Source organism: Morus notabilis, unplaced genomic scaffold, assembly GCF_000414095.1.
Source record: "Morus notabilis unplaced genomic scaffold, ASM41409v2 Scaffold45, whole genome shotgun sequence".
Lineage (NCBI taxonomy): Eukaryota > Viridiplantae > Streptophyta > Magnoliopsida > Rosales > Moraceae > Morus > Morus notabilis.
This window is the reverse complement of record NW_010366164.1, coordinates 1,207,181-1,230,306: the sequence shown is the minus strand read 5'-3', so window position 1 is coordinate 1,230,306 and position 23,126 is coordinate 1,207,181. Positions and strand designations below refer to the sequence as shown.

At 33.4% G+C, this 23,126-nt stretch overlaps 2 protein-coding genes across 3 annotated transcripts; both read right to left on the bottom strand.

The window, feature by feature from the left end:
* Positions 1 to 24: 24 nt before the first annotated feature.
* On the bottom strand, positions 25 to 4,985 carry LOC21410140 (glycoprotein 3-alpha-L-fucosyltransferase A). Its single transcript, XM_010109633.2, has 7 exons — positions 4,554 to 4,985; positions 3,320 to 3,480; positions 2,321 to 2,562; positions 1,945 to 2,049; positions 1,382 to 1,538; positions 963 to 1,190; positions 25 to 535 (listed from the first exon to the last, which is right to left on the bottom strand). The coding sequence occupies exons 1-7, from the start codon at positions 4,968 to 4,970 to the stop codon at positions 283 to 285; spliced, it is 1,563 nt and encodes a 520-aa protein (XP_010107935.1). The 5' UTR covers positions 4,971 to 4,985; the 3' UTR covers positions 25 to 282.
* A 2,572-nt stretch (positions 4,986 to 7,557) lies between these two features.
* On the bottom strand, positions 7,558 to 13,039 carry LOC21410139. Of its 2 annotated transcripts, none has more exons than XM_024173195.1 (5): positions 12,706 to 13,039; positions 10,725 to 10,874; positions 10,337 to 10,631; positions 8,423 to 8,532; positions 7,558 to 8,256 (listed from the first exon to the last, which is right to left on the bottom strand). In XM_024173195.1, the coding sequence occupies exons 1-5, from the start codon at positions 12,838 to 12,840 to the stop codon at positions 8,113 to 8,115; spliced, it is 834 nt and encodes a 277-aa protein (XP_024028963.1). In that variant the 5' UTR covers positions 12,841 to 13,039; the 3' UTR covers positions 7,558 to 8,112. The 2 variants fall into 2 exon arrangements, with proteins under 2 accessions (XP_024028963.1, XP_024028964.1); XM_024173196.1 differs by having other exon boundaries at positions 10,725 to 10,871.
* Between the last annotated feature and the right edge of the window lie 10,087 nt (positions 13,040 to 23,126).

The window sequence follows — 23,126 nt, the reverse complement described above, 5'->3', positions numbered from 1 at the left end:
GAGAGGAAAAATCACAGAAGGAGATGTGAACCTGAGGTTAACATTTTCTTCGATAAAGGGTCCAAAGTCAGCTACATCAATAGGCTTTTATATGAGTAAGCCATCCATAAATATTATGTCATTTTTCTTCCCTAAAAATCTAGCAGTTTGCTCATGTAACAAACGTGGTGTACAAAGAGAGTTTTGAAAACAGAAGTGCCCAGATGAAATCAAGCAGAAAACTGCTGAAAAATCGGCATCTCAATGCTCAAAGTTAAAAGAAAAAAATTCAGGTGTTTTGGTCTACACGAATATGACCTCAAACTTGGTGCAGGGATTGCTTTCGACATGACTTCTGAAGTCATTCCCTTTGAATCTGAAGGTATACAGAGCTTGCCTCTGTGTCAAGCCGACAGGATATATTCGGTATACTTTGAGTTCATCCCCTCCTCTTATGCTTTCTGGTCTTTCCTGTTTCCAAATGGGGATGTGTTTTTGAGAATTGAACTTAGTCAGCACTGCAGATTCCAAGGCCTCCAAAGTCAGATTCCCAGACCTGCCCAACAAAATCCCGACGTATAAAGTTACTCCTGATTGAAACTGGAGGACGGTTTACAAGACATCTGAACTCTACATAGACGATATAATATAATCTATGATCCCGTTATTCTATATGCATGAAAACAAATATCTCGACATAAATGGGGCCACGTTACTAACATACACTTCCTTTTCTTTCAACACAAGAGCAGCAATACAATCTTCCACCCAAAAAAGAAAAGGAAGGAGAGAGAAGGAGGGAGAGCTTCCAGAAACAATCTCTCCTTTTCCCCCTTTTTCACTTCATCTTCCTTTTCCCCTATCATTCACTTAAGCAGAAAAGAAAAGCAACAATTCTCACTCTTCTAGAATAATCACAAAGTCACCGAGTATGCAATGAGACTTCTTGTACATACAAGAAGTACAAGAAGATGAAAGGTTACCTTAAGAAGATGGATTCCATCTTAAATCTTCCCCTTTCTCGTACGTACAAGTGATATACAGTTTCTAAGCCTCTTGTGCACTTGCACGGTCGTTTCTTGAACCTTGCGCTCTTTTCTTCTTCTGCTTGAATTGAAGTTGCCAGGTGAATACAAAGTCGGCATGAAGAATGTACAGCTGCCATATCTACAAGGGCCTTGAAAGAGTCGGATGGACCCTCATACTTCCACCTAACGCATGAAAACTCATTGTTAATTATACCAAGAAACCAAATAGAAAATGGAATTATGCTCCAAAATTATCTCAAAGAAAAAGAAATAAAGAAACAAACATCATATAGAGCTGCAATGAACAGAAGATTTTCGTTTACTTCTTTTACTGCTTTTCTTTTTTAATTTCATTAATATGGTGAATAGCTTACCGTAATGTCTGATTATATGCCCCGGGATTTTCTGAAAGGTATTTCATTCTCTTCGCGACTGAGTCGACATCACTTAGCTCCTTAATATGCAAAATTGAACCAGGAGCCGGAGCAAAATCTTGAATATTAGGAGCACCAATAACAACAGGCACAGATCCTGAAAAGTTACAAAAGGAAGGAGACAACGTCAATATCCTCATTGTGTAGAAAAATTTATTCTTCACAATTGAAAATCTAACAATAAGTTGATACATGCCAAAGGCCAAACGTTGAAAATTTAAAGTCGAGGTATATGCAACTGTTCCTCAATCATGTAACGTGGTCCCAAATTTGCCTCTAATCGGTCCAATATAAAACCATAATTGGCTCACAAGATATGGTTATTTTTTTTTATTTTTCTCTTTCCCAAGATATTTTAGACTTCAAAACAAATTTCAAATATTTACTCCAACTGGATTTTGCAATTACACCGATGGGAATGATGGAGAAATTGAGGTAAGAATCAAGCAAACAAGAGCAAATATTGAGAGAGAGACAGGTGGGAAGAAAAATAGTTTTCATACCAGCAACAAGCGACTGGAAAAATTTCTCAGTAACATAATCCTCCTCGTTAGAATTTTCAAAAGCCAAACTGAACTTATAGCGCTTCAGAGCTTGTACTTTGTCCACTGCAAGATATACATCGGGAAAAAAAAAATCATTTATTCTACACGAATCTCTGCTGAAAAAAAAAAAAATTGTAACACTGGCCATAGGAACAAGCTACATTATATCAGTTCCTACAACCAGACGCTATGGTTCAAGTCCCAGGGGGACGTAATTAAAAAAATAAGAATAAAAAAGACATGCATACAATAACTATAAGAAATCCAAATTCAAGATTTAACAATAGAGAAAGACAGCAGTCACATATGTCGCAATCTATGGAAGAAACTGCACCTTTTCCATCACGGTTTCTGTGGCAACCCCCATACGAATCTATCTTGATGTTTGCCTTTTCAAGTGCTTCAAGACCTTGCAAGCGGAAGTTGCGAGCACCACAGTTGGAAATAAATGCAGCAGCAAGGGCTTTCTCAGTCTTTGGCTGCACTGGTGCCATGATATCATACTCAGCCCATGAAAAGTATCCAACAGGAACATCTGATGAGAGACTAGTTGTCATAACAATATTATATCCCCTCCTAATACACAGGAAAAATTCGGAAATTAGCTTTGCTAACAATTTTTGGCAGAAAGTAGGAGTTCGGCAAAAATAGAAGGTCCAAAGAAAATAGCCAAAAGGAATTGATTGCAAAGAGGCACACAAATTCGTCCCTTTTTTATCTTTGACGGAAAATTATCCAAGTTGACTGTCATAGATAAGCATTTTCCAAGTTGATTGTCATAGATAAGCACTTTTGCTTATAGCTAACCGACACAACTCTAACTACTAACAAATCTAATATTAGCCTTGTGCATCCTCATATGTAGAATATGCCCATTGTTATATGGCCTACAATAGGAGTATGCGTGTATTTAATCAATATAATGATCAAATGATGATGTTGCATTTGTGTTAATAACTGGTTGCAAATTATTTAAAAAATGAACTCTGCAGAGATTTTTCCAAAACTAAAGAAGTTTTAAAGAAAAGGGGAAAAAAGGAAATTTGACAACTAATAGAGCCCTAAACTAACTGGATATAAGCAAGATGCAAAACATATATCTTATTCTTCTTAACCAGAAGTTTTCAAGAAAAGAAGGGGAAAAAAGGAAATTTGACAACTAATAGAACACTAAACTTGTTTCAAGATGAACAAACTGGATATGAGCAAGATGCAAAACATATATCTTATCCTTCTTAACCAGTGTTATTTCAGACCAAAAGCAGAAAAGTCTTTTAAACAAAGGATATCCCCCAAAATGCAAAGAAGTTGATATTAGATTGTGCTTACCCACCGTCGTGCCTGATCAATATTATTCTCTGCATAGTATTGAGAAGATTCCATTGATCTAAGAACGCTAGCTGTTCCCTTTTGTTGAGGTGAACCAAAAGCAGCATCAGCCTTCTTACTTTGATCGAACCCAAAATGACATCCGACGGCACAAGAACTCCACTCCTATACAACAGTGAGTAGAAAGAAATAATTTACACAAAGTCTACACAAGCACAAAAAATCAGATGCTTCAAAATACTTCTCTGTTGTCTCTCCTAAATTAGTCAGTTTTAGCTACAACCAAACTTTTAGTTGTCTCCGGAGATGGGGAGAGCTCTATTCAAGTTGACAAGTAGTATATTTTTTTTATATTTCCTATTCAAGTTGACAAGTAGCATAAAAGACGTTGAGAAAATTGAGAATAGTTGAAACGGAGAGTTGAAAGAAGATTTGCAAATACAACAAACGAAAGGTTTAGATTTCACCATTGACCAATGTTGAACCTATCAAATCAAAGGTTTTAGGCCCAACACCAAGATTTCAGTTAAGTTATGCTACAGAACAAAAGTATTCATGAGTTATTGTTTTTTTATTTCCCATTTGCATTCACTTTACACTCTTCTGAGATAAAACCTAACCAAAACTAAAACTGACAACGTTGAAGATCAATCAATAAGCAAAAGCTGCACACAATGCGCAATAACGGGACAGAAAATTCCATGGTATGGCACAAAAAAAAAATAAAAATACCCATCATCAGTAATACATATTCCTGACTTGTCCGATTTTCATCGAATTCCATTAGAATAACAAATTGTTTGATCCAATATGATTCTCAATATAATTATGCAACATAAAATTCCTCCATTAAATTTACAAATTGTTTGATCCAATATGATTCTCAATATAATTATGCAACATAAATTTCCTCTCATTTGACATGTTACCTTACGTTTTGAAAATCATGCTAGTGAAACCCATCGCACAAAGTCCTTGAAAAGATTTTAACTTATCGAAAGCACCAAAAAAAAAAAAAAAAAAGTGCAATTAATCCGAGTTCAAATTACTTCTTTTCACTAATAACATGACAGTTCAACAACTAAAAACTATGTCAACAATTCCCTCTGTTCATATCACATTATCATCAACAAGTAAAGAATACATACTAAGTTTTAACTAAATTACTATTTGAAGAAAAGAATGAAGCAAATTAATATTAAAAGAAAAAAGAAAACAGAAAAAAGATATGCATGTACCTGGTCAGCACCAGAAACCAAAACGGGTTCCTCGGAAAAATCCCTGGAGTACTGTACGGAGTCCTCTCTTTCCAACCACTTCTCGCAACCCTCGAATTCCGAGCTCCGATCACCGCCGCCACCGGCGAGCCCATCGAGGCCCAAACCCCCGATCGCAACATGGACCTCCTCGTCGTGGGCCGGCGGGGCCCGGTAGAACAAGTCGGCCCAGGAATCGACCATGGCGGCGTTCTTGACCATGTCGAGACGGCCCAAGAAAGCGATCTCGGAAATCACGACTAAAGCCACGAAGAAAGGCATGAGGTTCGACCATTTCCTCTTGCTCGCCGCCGCCGAGACGCCGGTCGAGACCGGTAAATATACGCCCTCCTGGCTCGTCCCTGTTCTCCAGCTTCTCTGGTTCCCAAATATACCCATCGAAGATCAAAGTTTTCTTTCCGCCGCCGAGACGCCGGTCGAGACCGGTAAATATACGCCCTCCTGGCTCGACCCTGTTCTCCAGCTTCTCTGGTTCCCAAATATACCCATCGAAGATCAAAGTTTTCTTTTTTTTTTTCCTTTTTGGTTTTTGATCTTTCTTTCCCGGAAAGTGGGAGAGAAGAGAAAGAAAGACCGAAAACTTTTTTTTTTTTTTTTGGTTCGTTTGTTTGTTAGAATCTACCGGTCTAATACAGGCATTGTTTTGTGGGTTTTGATGCGTTTTGTCTACTGAACATGAAGGAAAGAATAGTAATGTTGATTTTTGTAGGGCAAAGACTACGGAGGTGGTGGAGACTTGGTACTATAAAATATTGAATATTCAATTTGGTCTTTTGTTGTTAAAAAAAAAATGACGCAATAAAAGCTACTCTAAAATTGGCTAGGGTATCTACGCCATAGTAGATTAGTACTAGTATAAGTTGTTTGGTTTGTATTTAATCTGCATTTGACTATTATACCATTTTATAGAGGTAGTTATTGTATTTAATGTGTTAATTTGACTATATAAATTTCCAACTGTTCAATTAATCACCAATTAATTCTAATTAATTAAATGATTAACTGATTAATTCTAATTAATTAATAATATATCTGGTTGTCTGGGATAGAATTATCTTTTTATTCATATTTCAAAAAAAAAATTGTGATTTGTTTCAAACCTTTTTATAAAAGTAGTAGAATTAAATAACACTACTACAAAAATGTATTTTCCTAATTGAACCGTATTTATTATGTGTATGTTTATCGTGCAAAGTATTTTCATGTAATTTGTATATTGTATATCCCTTCAGTAAGGTTTAAATAAATATTAATCATTTATTGAAGTCTTTTGTGAAAAAGAAAAAAAAAACACTTATTGGAGTTCGATGAATAAGATTAGCGTATGAATAATAGGTTTCTGAAATTGCATTTTAAATATGACTTTAGAAATTTGTTGAATGGTTTTAAAATGTGATTTCAAATAACTATTATTTATTTATTTTATTTTGCGAGATTAGAAAATGGAGCCAATGAACCCGCAGAGGAATTTGGCTTTATGAATAAAATATTTTGGTAATGCCAAGGTTGATTCACCAAACACAAAAGGGTAGGAGTTGCCCCGAAAAACCTCGTTTCCCTTCAAGAAAATAAAATTCAAGTTGGTCGATATTAGAATTTCTTTTTAAAAATAAGCATACAATTAGAAATGTTGAAAATTGAATGGCACTTAAAGTTTTCATACGAAAATTCAGGTGTTATGTGAGAACGGAAAAATAAATAAATAAATAATGGTGGCATGTGCCCCAATACTTTTTCTTTATCTACCAAAAAAAAAAAAAAAAAAAGGGCGCACGACTCCTTAGTCAAGCCATTTCATTTTCGGCCCTTGAACTTATGCTCTTCTTTTTACGATCACGTGCACAAGGAGCGCTACTTTTCTACATTGGATGCGGTGATAATAGGAGAATTATTTTATCACAACAAATGTCTCAGATCAAAAAAATATTTAAAAAAAAAAAAAAAAAAAAAAAAAAAAAAAAAAAGCGCTTATAGTTAACAAAAAGATCTGTTTGCAAATAATTATTGAAAGTACATTAAAACCTTAGCTGTTGAGTTTTATCCTATTGATTTGATGTTTTTTTATCACAAAATTAAACACACTATTTTCCTAAAAAGGAAAGCTCCAAATCTTGTCTGAGGTTCACATCTTTTGGGTGGATTTTACGGCGTGATAATGGTACGGTTCATGTAATTAGGACAGGTCCTTTTTTTTTTTTTCTAGTTAAAAGAAGAGTTCTAAAACTTGATATACATTAATACACCCATAAGTTTGGGTGGCCTTTTGAGGATGCATGCTTGAAAGTCGGCAGAGATCTCAATGGCAAATATTTCCAATTAATATGATGCTTGGAATTTCGTGTATTTCAATGTTGATAATGTCGAATAATATCATAATAATTGAAAATGCTACGTCTGCGAATGAGACTGCAATGAGAGAGGAAATTTATTCCACCTCTAGTATATACAAGCTTATGTAACTTAATCCCTCTATCAAATATCAATATATTATACCTTGATACTCGCATTTTATTCATTTTAAATTGGAACTAAGTAATGCTCTCAGTATTTTCAAATAATAAAAAAAAAAGTAATGCTCTTTTAGTCTAATTTTTTAATTTAATTGGCATGTGAATTGTTATTTTTTTTATTGGTATTTGTTTAAAAACTAGATGATAAATATGCATGCACACGTGCTTTCATCCTGAATGTACTAGAAAATCGTTGAAGAGGAGATTATCCTATTGTGGGGTTAATATACATTTCTATACTACTATCTAAATATTAAAGCTAAATAGCAAATCTGATGCGAATGTAAAAAGGTAGATATTCCTTGGCGAAAGTACCTTAAAGATTCACCACATCAATTTGTGGAATCTATAATCTAGAAACTCAATAGTATGACTCAATATTGCAAAAAACAAAAAATAACAAAACAAACAAAACAAAATTCAATAATATGATCTGAATATTGCAACTATCTGAATCAAGAAATAATAATAATAATAATAATAATGTGTGGTTTCAGGTTTGTCAACTTGGATAAGGTATAAAATTGATGAAGAACCAAACATATACATACAAAAGAAAGATGTGGACCGCAACAACATGACTCATTCCCGCCTCAGCTTCAGGACACCTACAAACTTGCAATACATCCAACAAATTGACTTCCCATCTTTTAGATCTACTAGGTGTTTCTTCTATCAGAAACGTATTCAGTAGCAAAATTTGAAGGAACTGAAGATGAAAAGGAAAACTTGTGTCCAATTACTAACCGCCCTTCCATTTATCAATTCCATCTACCCTATAGATCTTGTGCAATCAATCTTACTAGCTATTGGCGTATATAGCCCAATATATACAAAATCTTTCCCAATTAACTTTTGCACAAGGCTTAGAGCAAACATCACTGCGGCAGCATCATTTCCACCAGGAGTTTCACTGCAGAATAGCTACTCGTCTTTGTCATTGCGTCGTCTCTCTCCACCGCAAGAAATAAGGAGGTGTATCCGATTCGGAGACAGAAGTCAGCTCCCTTTCAAAAAATAGGAATATCAGATTTTGGGCAGACAAAGTCCTCCGGATGATCTGAAAGCAATGCATTACGTCCTTCTTCTTTGGTACAAAACATGTTATTGCCAATTGAAACACCTCTTGCGTGGAAATTCTCTGGTAACATAATCTGAAAGTGCTCAGACAAAAAGAGAGGGGGGAAAAAAAAGTTAGTTCTCCAACAATCCCGGTTCTATGTAATTAATATCTAAATATTGGATAATTGGTAAGCCTGCCAAGTACAAAGAATAAAAAATTTATCCCCAAAATTATGTTTCACGGCTAATATTAATTACTTGATCGTTGCCGGAACCATCACTTGCAGCCATCTTCAACCTTTTCGACATAGATTTGCGGCTTGGGTTTCCTCCAGGGTTGTCCTCAACAAAGTTCTGATCAGAAAACTCTGCAGAAAAGATACAATTCAAAAAGAAGAAACCATGACATGACATGAATAACTATAATCATTACCATCTACTGCCCCTGTAGCTAACAAAACCTGGGTATAAACAACAACCACATTTTATGAGCTTCTCAGCTGCCTACACTACGTTAAAAGTAGTTGTGTAGTGGTAAATAAGTTGAAAGGACTACCTCATTAGCGGGGGGGAGGGGAGTTGAAATAAATGAAAGACTCATTTTTCCAGTGCCCCGAAAAAAATAGTTAACATGTTCGAAAGTAAAAATAATCCTAAGGATTCACAAAATGGAAGCAAAGTTCTGCAATACTTTTAATCTTTATTTCCTCTTTTCTTTTCTGACACAAGCTATATAATCTTATTGGCAACATAATCAAAACAAAACGTATCTCCTGGAACTAACAGCATTTAACCTTCCTATCCTAATCCACTAACAAACTATACCACATTCTGAAAAACTAACAACTTTATTAAATATATTGATAGGACTTGTTAATCATAGGCTTTGGACGTTAGTTTGGTTAGTAGGCTGTTAAGAGTATGATTAATAGACGTATTAGAGTGTAACATATTAGTAATCATTGTTAGTGGTTTGTTAGAGGGCGATAGAGTGTAACATATTAGTAATGATTGTTAGTGGTTTGTTAGAGGGGGATGAGTAGTATGAAGGGGGAATTAGCAGTTAGTGAGGAATTATGGACGTATTAGTGGGAAATTGGAGAAACCAGAGGGGAAGTTGGTGGTCTCCCGAGTACCATCATTGGTATTATTTGTTGATTGTACTGCAGTTCATCTATCTTCTTCAATAAAGATTTAGTCTTCTTCGCTCAATTTCTCTGTTTCTAGTTAAGAGTATTATTATCTATTCACCTAAAAGAAACGAAAAAGAAAAATAACTTTATTAAATATGTCGCAGACCCCATGATCCAATCAGCATTTTTAGTTTATGATGCAAAACTGTCCGCACATGCTGACAGTTGATACATAAACATGTAGTAACAGTATCGTAAACAATATTGCATCCTAATTCGTCATTCAGATGCAAGAGAAAACAAGACACTGAGCAGTCTGCTGATATATCATTCTGAATTTAATGAATAATGAATATGCTGAATGTAGTACAAAGATAAAGCAATATATACACGGTTACAACCTGCAGTAAGTAAATAAACAAATAAAGGAATGCATGCAAGTTGGAAGAATTTGAATTTCCAGTTGAAGGATGAAAGGACAACGATTTAGATTTTTTAACATAAACATCCTTCAAAAAGAATAAATAAATAAATAAATAAAGGAGTGCATGTAAGTTGCAAGAATTTGAATTTATAGTCAAAGGAGACAAGAGTAAGTGTGACAAAACATTGCAAAGGCCAGATTCACTGAAATATTCCAGCACAACGTGAATTTTAGATGAGAGTAATCAGTCGTTTTGTTAATGCTTCAGGCCTACATGATTAAAATGCAAAAGACTTGTTAACCTAGGACGAGTACAACATGAAATTTTATGCAGGGGGTGTAGGCGGTAAACCTCACGTAGTCTTAATACATGGAATGCGTACTTAGGTGATTGTGCAAGTCCCTTCAATAAAATAGAACTGCACCCTACAGGAAAACCTCGAAAATGCATGCACAAACAAGACTAGAGAGAGGAGAGAGAGAGAGAGAGAGAGAGAGAGAACATCTACAAACGAGAATAAAAGCTTGGAAGAATTAAGCCGAAAGAACATATATCTAAGAATAGAACACTAAATCAAGAAACAGTTTTCAGTGCCATTGAAGTCAATGAGATACCTGCAGCGCTTCCAACTATATCCCAATGGCATTTCCGATCTACAGGCTTTTGCTCCAAACTTCTTGCTGATTCATATAAACATGCCAGCTTCCCGTTTGAGTGCATTTTATTTTCACGCAACACAACATGTTCTTGAGAATCAAGACATGCCACAGAACAGCCTTTTCCTGGATATTTGAAATGATGAATTAATGGCCTTTCCATCACTACATGAGAGTCAGCTGTACTGTCAAACAAAGGTTCATTCCTCTCATCATTGATCTTCTTGCGACCTCTATCCTCACGCACCACAAACTGAAACATTTGACAAGGTGACCATCAGTTGAAGAAGGGAAATGAAAATGACGATCATGAGAGCAGAAGCATGAAGATTTTTGGCTGTCAAACCTTGTCAGAAGTATATGGTCTCCGCGAGTTCTTTTTCACACCCAAGCCACCCAAGTGCATTGAATGATATAAATCATCTACAAATGATGCTTCTAGATAATCAAGATACATACTGTGTTTCTCATCTGTCCATTCTGTGGATTTTCCCTGCTATGTAAGACAATAAGGGCTAAATATATTATACCAAAAGGGGAAAACAAAAATGAGCTCCTCATTAGATTTAGTTTGATTAATAGGGAAAAAAAATGATTTAAGTAAAAATACAAGTGAGGATGTCCGTGTGATATAAAAATAAAATAAAATAAACACACACACACACACACACACACACACACACAAAAACACAAAAAAACAAAAAACAAAACAAAACAACGATTATCAATTAGCTAACTTTCAGATGTTGAACAGCCTGTTAATAATGCTTCATCGATTTTAGCTTCCTACTTATAAAATAGGGAAGCAGTGCTAGGATTTAGACAAATAGCAGAAACCTACTTCAAATATATATATATTGTGTGTCTATAGATATATATATATATATATATATATATATATTCTTCACTATCTTTTCAATACATTCATAAAATAGCATTTTAGACATCAAGTCTCCCGTATTCTTCTATCTTTTCTTTTTCTCTCTTCTGCCATGTTGTCCTAGGCAAGCATAAGTCTAAGACTCTTGTTCAGCTCATTAGTTTTACCACAGTCTTTAATTCTATATCCAAATGCATCTACCAATCTACGTAAAAGAAACTTCACAGATCATTCCATAAGAATAGCAGATTTCACACTTTTAACAATTGGAAGCACATATTCCAAAAGACTAGGGTTGTGTTTGGTAAGAGCCAAAAAAGGAAAGAGAACAAGAAAGAAATAAAGAAAATGACTTATGTGAAGCAAATGGAGAGGAAGAGAGGACCTTCATCTCATTATTTTTCTCATGGATTCCCTTCTCTAACACCTCCATATTGAGAGAGATTATTATCGGAGTTTTAATTTTTTTTCGAAGGATTTGAAATCCCTTACCAAATCCATTCCCTCTTTTTTTTTTCCTCTCCTATCAAACAATCATGGTACAAAAATCCTTCCCTTTCCCCCACCCTTTGTCTCTCCTTCCACTTTCCCTCCTACCAAACAAGCTCTAACTATCATAGAAGTTAGTAACTATCAATATAAAAAAATTATTGATATAAATTCCTAAAGCTCAATATATGTCTATGGTGCCACAAAGCGCACTATGTAGAGTAGTCGATGCAATGGTTTCGAAAAATCAAAATTTCAAAGTGACACCGCTAGAATTCCAACCTGTAAGGCTAGAATTCCAACCTGTAAGGTTAGAAAGTAGAAATTGAAAGTTTGAAAACAGGATAAAAACTAAGGGAAACAGTGTAAGTCGTTGCCCATTCTCATATTCAATTGTCACATAAATTTCCACGAAACATTAAAATTGAACTAATGCTTTAACCGTAAGAATTGCTAAAGGATCTAATTCAACTGCAAATTCATAAAATCTCAGTGGTTGAAGATAACAATAAACTGAAAACGGTGTTCTACCACTTGCTCTCTTTAACTCTTAAAACTTCGCTGCATTTCTCACACATGAGACCTCTAAGCTTCCTATTTATAGTTCAATATCTTGACTTATTACTATAAATTCATACAGTTCTGGAAAAGAAAAATACATATTTTTTTCAGATAAAAAGTAATTAAAAATTAACAAAATTCGTGGCACGCAGAACGCCACAGTACGATCAAAAGCATAAATGAAAGGAAAATTAAAAAATAAAAATAAAAAGTGCGAATTGTACACAGTACGAGTTACGAGTACAACAAACAATAACAGATTTTGACCACGAAAATAACCGAAATTTCCTTCAAAAACAAAACATCTAGCGAAGAAACCGAAAGAAAAATTAACAACAACAAGCACAAAGCTGGATATTAAAAGAAAAAAAAATAAGAGAGAGAGTCAAGAATTTACCTGCATAGCTTCATCGCAAGGAAGCCAAGCGTCCTTAGAGAAGTCGAGAGTAATGGCGGAGGCGTCCGAGTCGGTCCGAGTCAGCTCGGAGGCGAAGGAGTCCGGCGGGCGGGCGGGATCCGCAGACGACGGCATTGGAATACTCTCCGGCAGATTCTTCGCCGTGTGATTCTCTTCTCCGGCGAGATCAGACAGAGTTGCAGAAACGCCGCGGTGAAAAACTCGGAGAAATGAAAAACGTTTCTTTTTGTTTTTCTTCACCTAAAATTTAGGAGCGAAACCCTCTCATCCAACGAAGAGCCAAGACAAGAGAAGAGAAGAAACCGAGTTGTGGAAGAAGAATGAGGGAGAGAGAGAGAAAAGGGCGGTGTTTTTGTGTTTGTTGGGACAATTAAGGCTCCACATGGCGTCGCTTTTACACGTGTCAGTCTCATCAGCTCAATGCCACGTCATCAGCGATAATATCTTCGGCCAATGTCAGCCAGATATTTTTCCCTCTTTGCCCGAGCCAAAAGGCTCGCTTTTCTATTTTCTTTTTTCTTTTTCTGTTTTTGTTTGATAAGTTTTGTTCTTTCTTTCCTCTTTGCAATTGCTATTACATTCGGAGATCTTTACTCGGGGCGGGATGGACCACGGTATATTCCGTGTGTTGCCGCGCATATGGCAATTATTAGGATTTTTTTTTTTTCTAATCGCATATGTCAATTATTTATTTTGTTTATTAATAGCATAAAAAATTATCACTTGGTTTATTTTTACTACTATTTACTTCAAATATTCTAAAATTTAATTTAATTTTAAAAATCTTTCTATTAATAACAAATACTTACACATACATATTAGTACAATTAATACCAGTTAAATTTTAAAAAAAGGTTATTAATGAGCTAATTTTAAAACTTTTCATTTCAAGCTTAGAGTTATGATATTCAAATTTAAGATCTCGAACTAACGATTGCGTGAGTTTGCGATTATATTAGTTTAAAAGGCATCGTATAATAAAGATACAAATTGTTACTCAATTTTATTGTGCAGATAATGGAATGAGAATTTTACTATGAACACGCGCTTATGTTAATTTGAATATGGTAAGAGTGGATTTCGTGTCGTGTTTTTTACGCTAAAAGGTTGTATAGATTAAATCGATGTTGTATTGTGTTTTCACGTTGTTTAATTGTATTTTTGTTAAAAAGAAGTAGAGAATGATCTCGATATCTTTTAAAATACAGAATAGATTCTTGATTAAAAATTGGGAGATTTTTTTCCTTATCCCATTAAATTTCTAGAACGTTTGAATTAGTCATTTTCTAGGGGATATCCTGCTCGCGTGTTCAACAAGGAAAAGACCAAGACCGAACTCTATAGCCAGACAGGGATGAGACGCGCAACGTGAAAAAAAAAAAAAAAAAACAAAAACAAGATCCGGTGTTGCGCGGCTCACGTGATCGTGTGCGCGAAAAAGCATCGGATGAGTGACTGTCTAATCTTGAATCTCATAAAACTAAAAGGCGTGCGAGGCGTTAGTTAAATGGCCAAAATCAGACAGCGATGCTATCCTATCTAGATCCACTTTCCAATTGGTTGCAATAACCAGCAGATTTTAATAGTAAAGTCGGTATATGAAATTCAGATATTTTCGAGTTTATGTCATGTGATGCTGATGAGAAAGAATAAATATGGGCTAATTAACAAAACGAAAAAAAATAAATTGAAAAGAAAGTACGTATTTCTTAGCTGGATTTGAGATTTGATTCAATAATAAGTAATTATCGTTGAAATTAAGATATACATTGGTGTATATATAGAGTTCGGAGTTCAGATTAATATCTTACATACAAATAGTGCTACTACTATTTGATTGGTTCGCTAATGACAAAATATAACTGCCTCTTATAAGACAAGTCAAAAGATCAAAGATATTTTCGGCAAAAGACGAGTTTTTTGACAAAAATATCCAAGGCGGTGTCTTTTCTTGTTAAATCAAAAGTTAGGTAACAGCTTTTTCGTAAGCAGAAAGATCCCAAGGAACAAAGAATAATGAGTTCTAAATCGGTAGAGCTTTTCTTTAATCTCCTTCCCTTGTTTTGGTAATGTTCTTTGCTTGTTATCTATGCGTAAGATGGAGATCTAGAATCTTCAATGTAATGTCAAATTACAATATCGATGTCAAAATTTAAGGCCCGTTTATTTTACAATTTAAATCACATTTTAAATTTTTTGCTAGAGCATTGTGTATTGCAATGCTATGTTTAATATCACATTTAATACAAAGTGTATAATTACAACAATGTTATTTTAATATATTTAAAAAAATAAATTAAAATTTCTCTTTTTGTAAGTTCTAAAGTTTAATTATACGGAAAAAAATAAACATATTATTTTGGATATCATTATTTATTAGAGTACAAATTAACTAAGAAACATATTTAATATTATCATCTATATATATATATATATATATGAGCCCGTTCATTTCGCAGATTTGAGTTTGTAATTCGAGTTGAGATGTGATGTAAGTTCTAAAGTTTAATTATACGGAAAAAAATAAACATATTATTTTGGATATCATTATTTATTAGAGTACAAATTAACTAAGAAACATATTTAATATTATCATCTATATATATATATATATATATATGAGCCCGTTCATTTCGCAGATTTGAGTTTGTAATTCGAGTTTAGATGTGATTTCGTGTGAGAACTTTTTACTGTAGTAAAAAAGTTAAATATGACTGTTTCTGAGAGCTTTTTACTATAGCAAAACTCGAATTCTAAACTCGAATCAGCGAAATGAACGAGGCCATAATTTATCAAATACAGCATTAACATTTGCAGTTTCATAATGGTCTTTTTTTCTGGTTTGATGGGACTCGCCAACCTTCATGCTACATTGTCCTAACTTCAGATATTTCAATACAAAATTATACTCTCTCCAAAAGGAGCAACCTTATCGGGACAATGCAAAAATAAACCTCTGTTGTTAATTTACTCGGTCACTTCTTAGAAAAACAACGGGCCCCTCTAACCCCACCACCTACGTAGTCGTCAAAACAAGTTTTCTTTTCTTTCTGCTGTTAAAAAAAAAAAAAAAAAAAAAAAAAAAAAAAAAAAAAAAAAAATTCAAGCTCATCCAAACTGCTTAGAGTAACAAGGGCCACACGTATTTGCCCTTTTTGCCGACTCATCCTAACAAAATTTGTGGCATCTCATTCGCATATATCTCATTGTTCCCTGTCTTTTTCATAGCTAAACAGATTTCAGTTTCTGCTGGTTTAATTCCTTTTAGGGGTGGAGGGGGTCAGAGCAACAGAGTTATATTTGTTTTGGCTTGCCTAATTGATTTGATATTTGGTTGTCTTATAGTCATCTCCCTTGAGCAAAGTAAGTTCTTGAATAGTGTTGTTTAAAAGTGAACAAAAACGATCAAAATAGCCCAAATCTTTAATCCAAAGTTTTTCCTTCAGTACTTACAGATTTACTCTATGTTTAGTAGGATAGATAGAAAAAAGAAGGAAAGAAATGTAAAATATTTAAGTAAAAGAAATAAAATAATTTTTTTTATATTGTTTGATAAAAGAACAAAAATTAAAAAAAAATGTTAAATTTAAAATATTTTACATTAATATTTCAATGTAAATAAAAATATGATAAATATTCCTCTCTTTCTCTCTTCAAGCAAGTTAATAAACTGTAAGACCACTATCTTTAAAACAAGAATTTTATTTTTTTCATTACAAAAGAATGGATGTAAACGAGATATGAAAAGAAAAATAATGAAAACACTGTCATCTCCGGTATTCATTCTTCAATATTTCCAACATCTTCATCTGTTAGGGCAAAAAAAAAAAAAAAAAAAACCTCTTTCTTCTGTATTTGACATTTTCATGGTTATCAATTCGCATGACATCAAAGATTATCTTGAATTTTTAGTGGTTATCTTTTGGCAGATTTCTCGGTTATTTGAGCTTTTCATCAAATAATAAAGAAGGTTGAATCTAGATGTTCTTTTTTACTTTTGAGTTTACCTTGGACTTTATCGTCTTTCTGTGTCAATACACAAATTATGTAGTCCGATCTGATTAATAATCGATCATGTGTCTTATGCATTTTTCAGCGCTATCACTGATTTGTTAGGCTCGGTGAGCTATCAACAAAATTATTGATTGACTAATTTTTGAAAAATGACTATTTTCTTAATTTTACGAAACTTGTGACATTTATTAAAACAATACTTTAAACGTCATTATCAATTCTCACATATCTCTTAAATATTTCGTGCCTTTACACAGTAATACTGAACTTTCAATTTCGGCATTTAACCTCTAATATCCTAAAACCTAATTCGTTGCAATTTGACTTAAATTGTTTTCGCCGTTTTTGTTGGTAATGAGAACACCCATATTTGCCTCATATTTTTGATATTTTATTATGAACTTGTCGTGTTTTGACAAATTCTATCAAACTTTTAATTGAGTCCCACCGTAAGAGTTTGACAAGTTTAGCTGTTAAAGGAGTTCATTAAAATTAAAAGTTGAAACAACAATTTATCATAACACAAAGTTTACGGGTCCGGTGGCAATAACCTGATTTTAAAAGATTATATTCATATCTAATTTTAAATTATGATTTATAATTCTCTATAATATTTTTTCTTAAAAAATACACATAAAATAAAAATAATTTTAAATTATAATTCTAAATATATAAACTAAACATCATCAAAATGTCGAAGAGCCGAGGAATAAGGATGAGGCAGTGGTGGACCCAGTGGGCAGGAGGGTGAGGCGGCAATGGTGGGCCCTCGACCCACTTCAGAATATTAGTGCTTTTTTTTTGGACTGGTGAGCATTAAAACTTACGAATGGTAGAAAATAAGTCAATATGAAAAATTTAAGAAAGTATATAAGCTAATTTTTAGTTATAGAAATTAATAGACCATAACTTATTAAGTTATAGTTCATAACCAGATAAGTTATGGACAAACTTATCAAGTTATAGTTCATAACCAGAGAAGTTATGGACAAAAATAGACAATAGATTGTCAAGTTATAGTTTATAACTAGACAAGTTATGGATAAAAACAGTAATTTGACCTATTTATTAACTTATATAAACTATTGGCCTATTAATTTTAATTTATCTCAAATCTTGGCCTATTTTCCTCTTTCTCTCTACAATTTATTTTAATTTTGTTTTGTTATTTATATAAATTTTTCTTGAAGTAACGTTATGAATAATTTTGTTTGAGAAAAATCTATAATAGAGCATAATTATCAGTGTTATGTATTTTTAAATGACAATCTCCCCTCATAATTTTAGTTACCTTTAAAACAATATGCACAAAATATGGTTCAAACTTCAAACGTATTCATTTCTTAAAAAAGAAAAAAAAACGATTTATTTGAATTTTTTTTTCACACTTTACAGTAGATTCCCATAATTTAGTGATAAATACAGTGCATTATAGTTTTCAAGAAAACAAAAGAAAAATGCAAACCCTATGAGGATTGTACCAAAATAAATAAATAAATAAATAATGTAACGTTGGCAGTGCATAGGATATTCTCTATCACTAAGATTCTTTATTCTTTTTTTATTATTGTTTTCTTCTAAATCTTCGCTATGGTAAGGATGGTGTGAACGTGGTAAAACCTAACAAGCAATTAGGACACCAAATTTTACCAAATTAATTGCAATAAATGGTCGCCCTACTTTGCATTATCATACAAGAAAGTACCACTTTTTGCAAAGAATCTGTTAGGGCCTCAAGATATTTCATGCTTTTCCATCCTAAAAAAATAATAAAATAAATAAATAAAGCAAATATCCTTTCCTTAGAATTCAAATATGCCTTGTTGGGCACCAAAACAAACTGCGCCTATATGTCTTGTTTCTTTTTTGCTAGAAATGTGTCGTTTCTTTTTTGCTGGCTATGGTTTTTATAAGTACTTGATGGGGTCGGTAGTGGATACCCTTTTTTCTCTAGATAAGCAACATTGACCATGATATTTCTGGTTCCGCTGGCATCAGGTTTGCACCGATCAGTATTAAAAAAAAAAAAAAAAAAAAAAAAAAAAAAAACCAAGAAACGAAAAAGAATATAGACATGATTTGAGTTTTTAATTTGAGTTAAGATGTGACTTTATATGAAAATCTTTTACTATAGTAAAAAAGTTAAATGTGACTGTTTCTGAGAACCTTTTATTATAGCAAAACTCGAATCAGTAAAATTAACAAGGCCGAAAAAAAACTAATGAATGAAGTTATGAAAAAAGAGCAATTTTATATAAATTATTGTTTCCTTGTATGTATGTTTACATGTATTATTATACCTAATACCACCAAAAGAGACATGAAGCATTAGACTCCGCGTCATGATTTGCACTTTATGTTTTGTTAAATAAGGCCTCATTTATTTTACCGATTTGAGTTTTTAGTTTTAAATTTTTACAGTTAAAAAGCTTTTAAAAAATATCACATATATTTTTTTTTACTACAATAAAAAACTCTTAAAAAATATCACATCTCAACTCGAATTAAAAACTCAAATCTACCGAGTAAACTATACCTAAATTTGTTTGTTCAAGGTTATAATTAATTAAACGAAGTAATACTTTGCCTATGTCTTGTCTTCTCGATGATTGTTTATGGATTTGTTATGCGCTTAGTTGTCTTTAGGAATGTCAATGGGGCGGTAAAACGGCCCCACCTCGCCCTCGAATAGTGTGGGTCTGACCCACAATTTATGAGTCATAAGGTGGGATGGGTCAAAAATCATTAATGCACAGGGTGGGACGGGTGCGGGGCGAACCACACCCGCCCCATTTACTTAAAAAAAAAATGATAATAACTAAAACCAATACCTTATCCTCTCTCATCAATGTCGCCGTCAATCGCCGCCGCCAGCCGCATGCCATAGCCCGCCATGCACCATTTGCCCCCTCTCTCTCTCTCTCTTAGCATCAAATTAGCTTAAATCACTGTGAGTCTTTGATTTCGATTTATGCTTTCAATTGCCACTTCGATTTGCTTCGTATAATGTTATTCTTTTGTTAGGACTGAATTTTGGTCTAAGCCTGTTTGTGTTTTGCTTTTGTGATTTCCATGGCTTGATTGTTATTCTAGAGACTACTGGTTTGTGCCGTATAAGTTTATTTCCATGGGATCTGATTTTGGTTTCCCTTAATGTACTACATAATAGAGAAAATTTTCAGCATATTCCTTTGTTCATTAACCGTGGTCCGTGACTATATGATTCTTTACTTGGCGAATTGAATTGTAACTTATACTTTGATTGTTTTATACGATTTCTCAATACCGCATACCAGTAGTAAATTAGTAATTCTTCTTTCTTCAGAAGACGAAGACGAAAGCCGACGACAGTTCTTTTTTTAAAAAAATTTTATAATAGGGCGGACCCGCCCCGCCCCACCTAGTATGTGGTGCGGGTCAATCTGGGACGGGTAATCTAATGGGGCGGTACAGGTCGGCTAAAAACCTGTCCCGCCCCGACCCATTGACATCCTTAGTTGTCTTAGGTGTTGCCATTTATCAAATATTTATGGTCTCATTTCTCACACGCTTAGGGTGTGTTTGGTTACGGTGTGTTTGGTTGGAGATAATAGAAAAGAAAGGAAAGGCAATTCTTCTGTCAATGCCTAAATCTTTTGTTTGATTAAGAAATTTTTATTAGAAAGGCATTTCCAATAGAAAGCCCATTCACTCATTTTGGTGGAAATGCCATTCATCTCATGATTCAGTGGAATTGTGATTATGACATTGGTGGAATTGTTTTTTCCTTGACTACCCTCTCCATCTTCTGAACACAAAGTACATGAAAATCAAAACCCATATGTTCTTATTTCTCAAACCCAACCTAAAATTCATGTTGAAATTCCACCTCCGGAACTAGCGTTGAGCACCGCCGGAGATTGTCGGAGTTCGCACCAAGCGGCGCCTAAATCGACAGTCCACTGTCGAACTGAAACTTCACTGGCCGAGTTTGGCTCTGTCCATTGTCTTTTTTAGTCTGTTAGTCTTCTTCCTCACAGCAGAAGATAATTTCAAGAGTAAAAATTGATGGTTTTGTACCCTAGATGGAAAAATTCCTTTGAAATTGAAGCCGATTTTGTTCTATTGTTGACATGAATTTCATTTTTATGTGTTTGTACGCATAAATTAATGGGTTTCTTTTTCCAGATTTAGTTTGTTCGGATTTTTGGTTTTTCATATATGAGTTTGTTCTTCAAAATAGTTTTATTGCATAGTGATTACAGATTTGGAGGTGTTCTTTGATTATGGTCGTTTTTAAAATTTGGAGTATTACATAATTGTTCTTAGACGATGATTTTTTCCACATTTGGGTAAACTCTGGATTGTGTTTTTTCATATTTATAGTAGTTCTTCGGTAAAGAAAATTGTATCTTGAACTTGATTAATGTTGATTGTTGAGAACAATCTCATGAAAAATAAAAAATAAAAACAAAAGGAACATTGATTATGTAATTTGACTTTTTTATTGAGGGTAGTTTTGTTAACACACAATCAATCTCATTTTATTATGAAGTCATTTCATAATTCTAACCAAACAAAAGAATTAATTTTTGTTTCCGGTACATTTTTTTTCCATTCCATTCTCATTTTCATTCTCAACAGTATCACGCACAAAATCACATATTTGACGGGAAGCCCCTCCAATAGTTGGCATCGTAAGGACTAATTGAAAAGGAAGAAGCATAAGCACAGTATTGGCAATAAGCCAATAACACTTTGCCGGATAATTGTATTAAATCTCCAAATAATTATCCAACCAGAATAAGGAATTTGGCAGCAAATAGTTTGCCCATCCACTATAACTGGGATTTTATGCAATTTAACGCGCCATCATAATTAAGTTATTTAACTCCAATTTCTTCATAAAAAAAGTTTATTTACCTCCAAATGTTAATTTTCTTTCACGTTCATATCCTTTCTCTGGGACCAAATATGCAGAATGACTGAAATTTCTATGTTTGACACTTATAAAAATGGTTTATTACAAAGGGTTTAGTGTCAGTTTGAGATTGATTTTGATTGGGGTGTTCATGGAGTACCCGAAACCAACACCAACTGCCTGAAACTGTCAAAATCAAATTGCCACAATCTGCAACGAAGAAAATCTGCCAGTTTAATAACAGATCGACCAAGTTTCGTGACCATCCCAAACCGAAGTTTTATTTAAAAAAGAAAAAAAAAAAAAAAAAACTAGGAATTGAGGTTTTTCGGAGACCCTTGAAAAAATAGAGAATTTATCTTTAAGAATACATGAACTTAGACCTTCATCTCTTATTATTGATAAATACTCTTTTATTAATGTAATTATTTAACTAAAAATGTTATGAATTAAGAGTAAAAGTTAAAATTATAACTCTTGTACTTTTAATTGATATTTGTCAAGATTACCTTTTAACCTTTGAACAAAATACATCAAAGAGAATATGGTCCTTTAGGCCTTTTAGGAATCTAGAAAAGAAAATGAAGTAATTAAACTCGGTGTTTAGAATGTCTTTAATTCAACAACATTACCAATATATATATTTTTTATATATTTTATGGTTATTAATATAATATCATTCTCACTATTCTCTTATTTATGTGTGTGGTTATAAATTTGTATAACTAATTTTAAAGGTAGTTAACAAATGATAGAAATATTATTATGAATTAATTTACAGATTTATGAATAAATATCACAACTTATGCACATATTTTTTCATCTATTAAAAAATAGACATATATGTAATTTACTCAAAGAAAATTGCAGTAAATTGACAAAACATTTAGAAGTAAATAACATATACCAAACTTATTAAATAATAGCATATTATTTTTTCTCATCTTTTTTTTTTTTTTTTTTGCTATGTCCTTTCAAACTCTTGTCATACTTTTCTCTCCATCGGAATCTTTCCACCCAACCTCTCCCTCTCTCTCCAATAGCTTTTCTCTCTCATCCTCCTCCTCACTTCCCATCGCAACAGTGCAATGAGGAAGACATAGAGGGACAATGCGGCGTTAAGTTCTCTATATTGGAGATTGCGATCTCTGATTGCCGATGTTAGCAGCTCTCGAAGCCACACAACACAAGTTTCCCTTGCAGATCATCACAACCCTACGATCGAGCAACGAAATTAAGCGGCAATTGATTGTACAGTCGCGACAAAGGGATGGAGAGAGAGAGAGTCTCAATCCATTATATGATTGGAGGGAAGAGAAATGAGAGAAAATGTGTAGGAATGTAGTCTCTCTCGTTACCTACTAAATTGGATTCTTGATCTAAGCAATTCATAATTTTTTAATTTTAAAAGATTATTTTAACCTTTTAAATAAACTATTAATAAATAATTTAAATAGACAATATAATAACTTAACTCTCTCTTTAT

What these genes read in the sequence shown, in the direction of transcription:
- LOC21410139 (XM_024173195.1), bottom strand. Translation starts at nt 12,840, where the DNA reads ATGCCGTCGTCTGCGGATCCCGCCCGCCCGCCGGACTCCTTCGCCTCC. An exon ending in CTTGCGATGAAGCTATGCAG is followed by an intron (nt 10,875 to 12,705) that starts GTAAATTCTTGA and finishes TGTCTTACATAG; the next exon opens with CAGGGAAAATCCACAGAATG. An exon ending in ATGGTTCCGGCAACGATCAA is followed by an intron (nt 8,257 to 8,422) that starts GTAATTAATATT and finishes GAGCACTTTCAG; the next exon opens with ATTATGTTACCAGAGAATTT.
- LOC21410140 (XM_010109633.2), bottom strand. Translation starts at nt 4,970, where the DNA reads ATGGGTATATTTGGGAACCAGAGAAGCTGGAGAACAGGGACGAGCCAG. An exon ending in CAGAAACCGTGATGGAAAAG is followed by an intron (nt 2,050 to 2,320) that starts GTGCAGTTTCTT and finishes TATATCTTGCAG; the next exon opens with TGGACAAAGTACAAGCTCTG. An exon ending in GCATATAATCAGACATTACG is followed by an intron (nt 1,191 to 1,381) that starts GTAAGCTATTCA and finishes TTCATGCGTTAG; the next exon opens with GTGGAAGTATGAGGGTCCAT.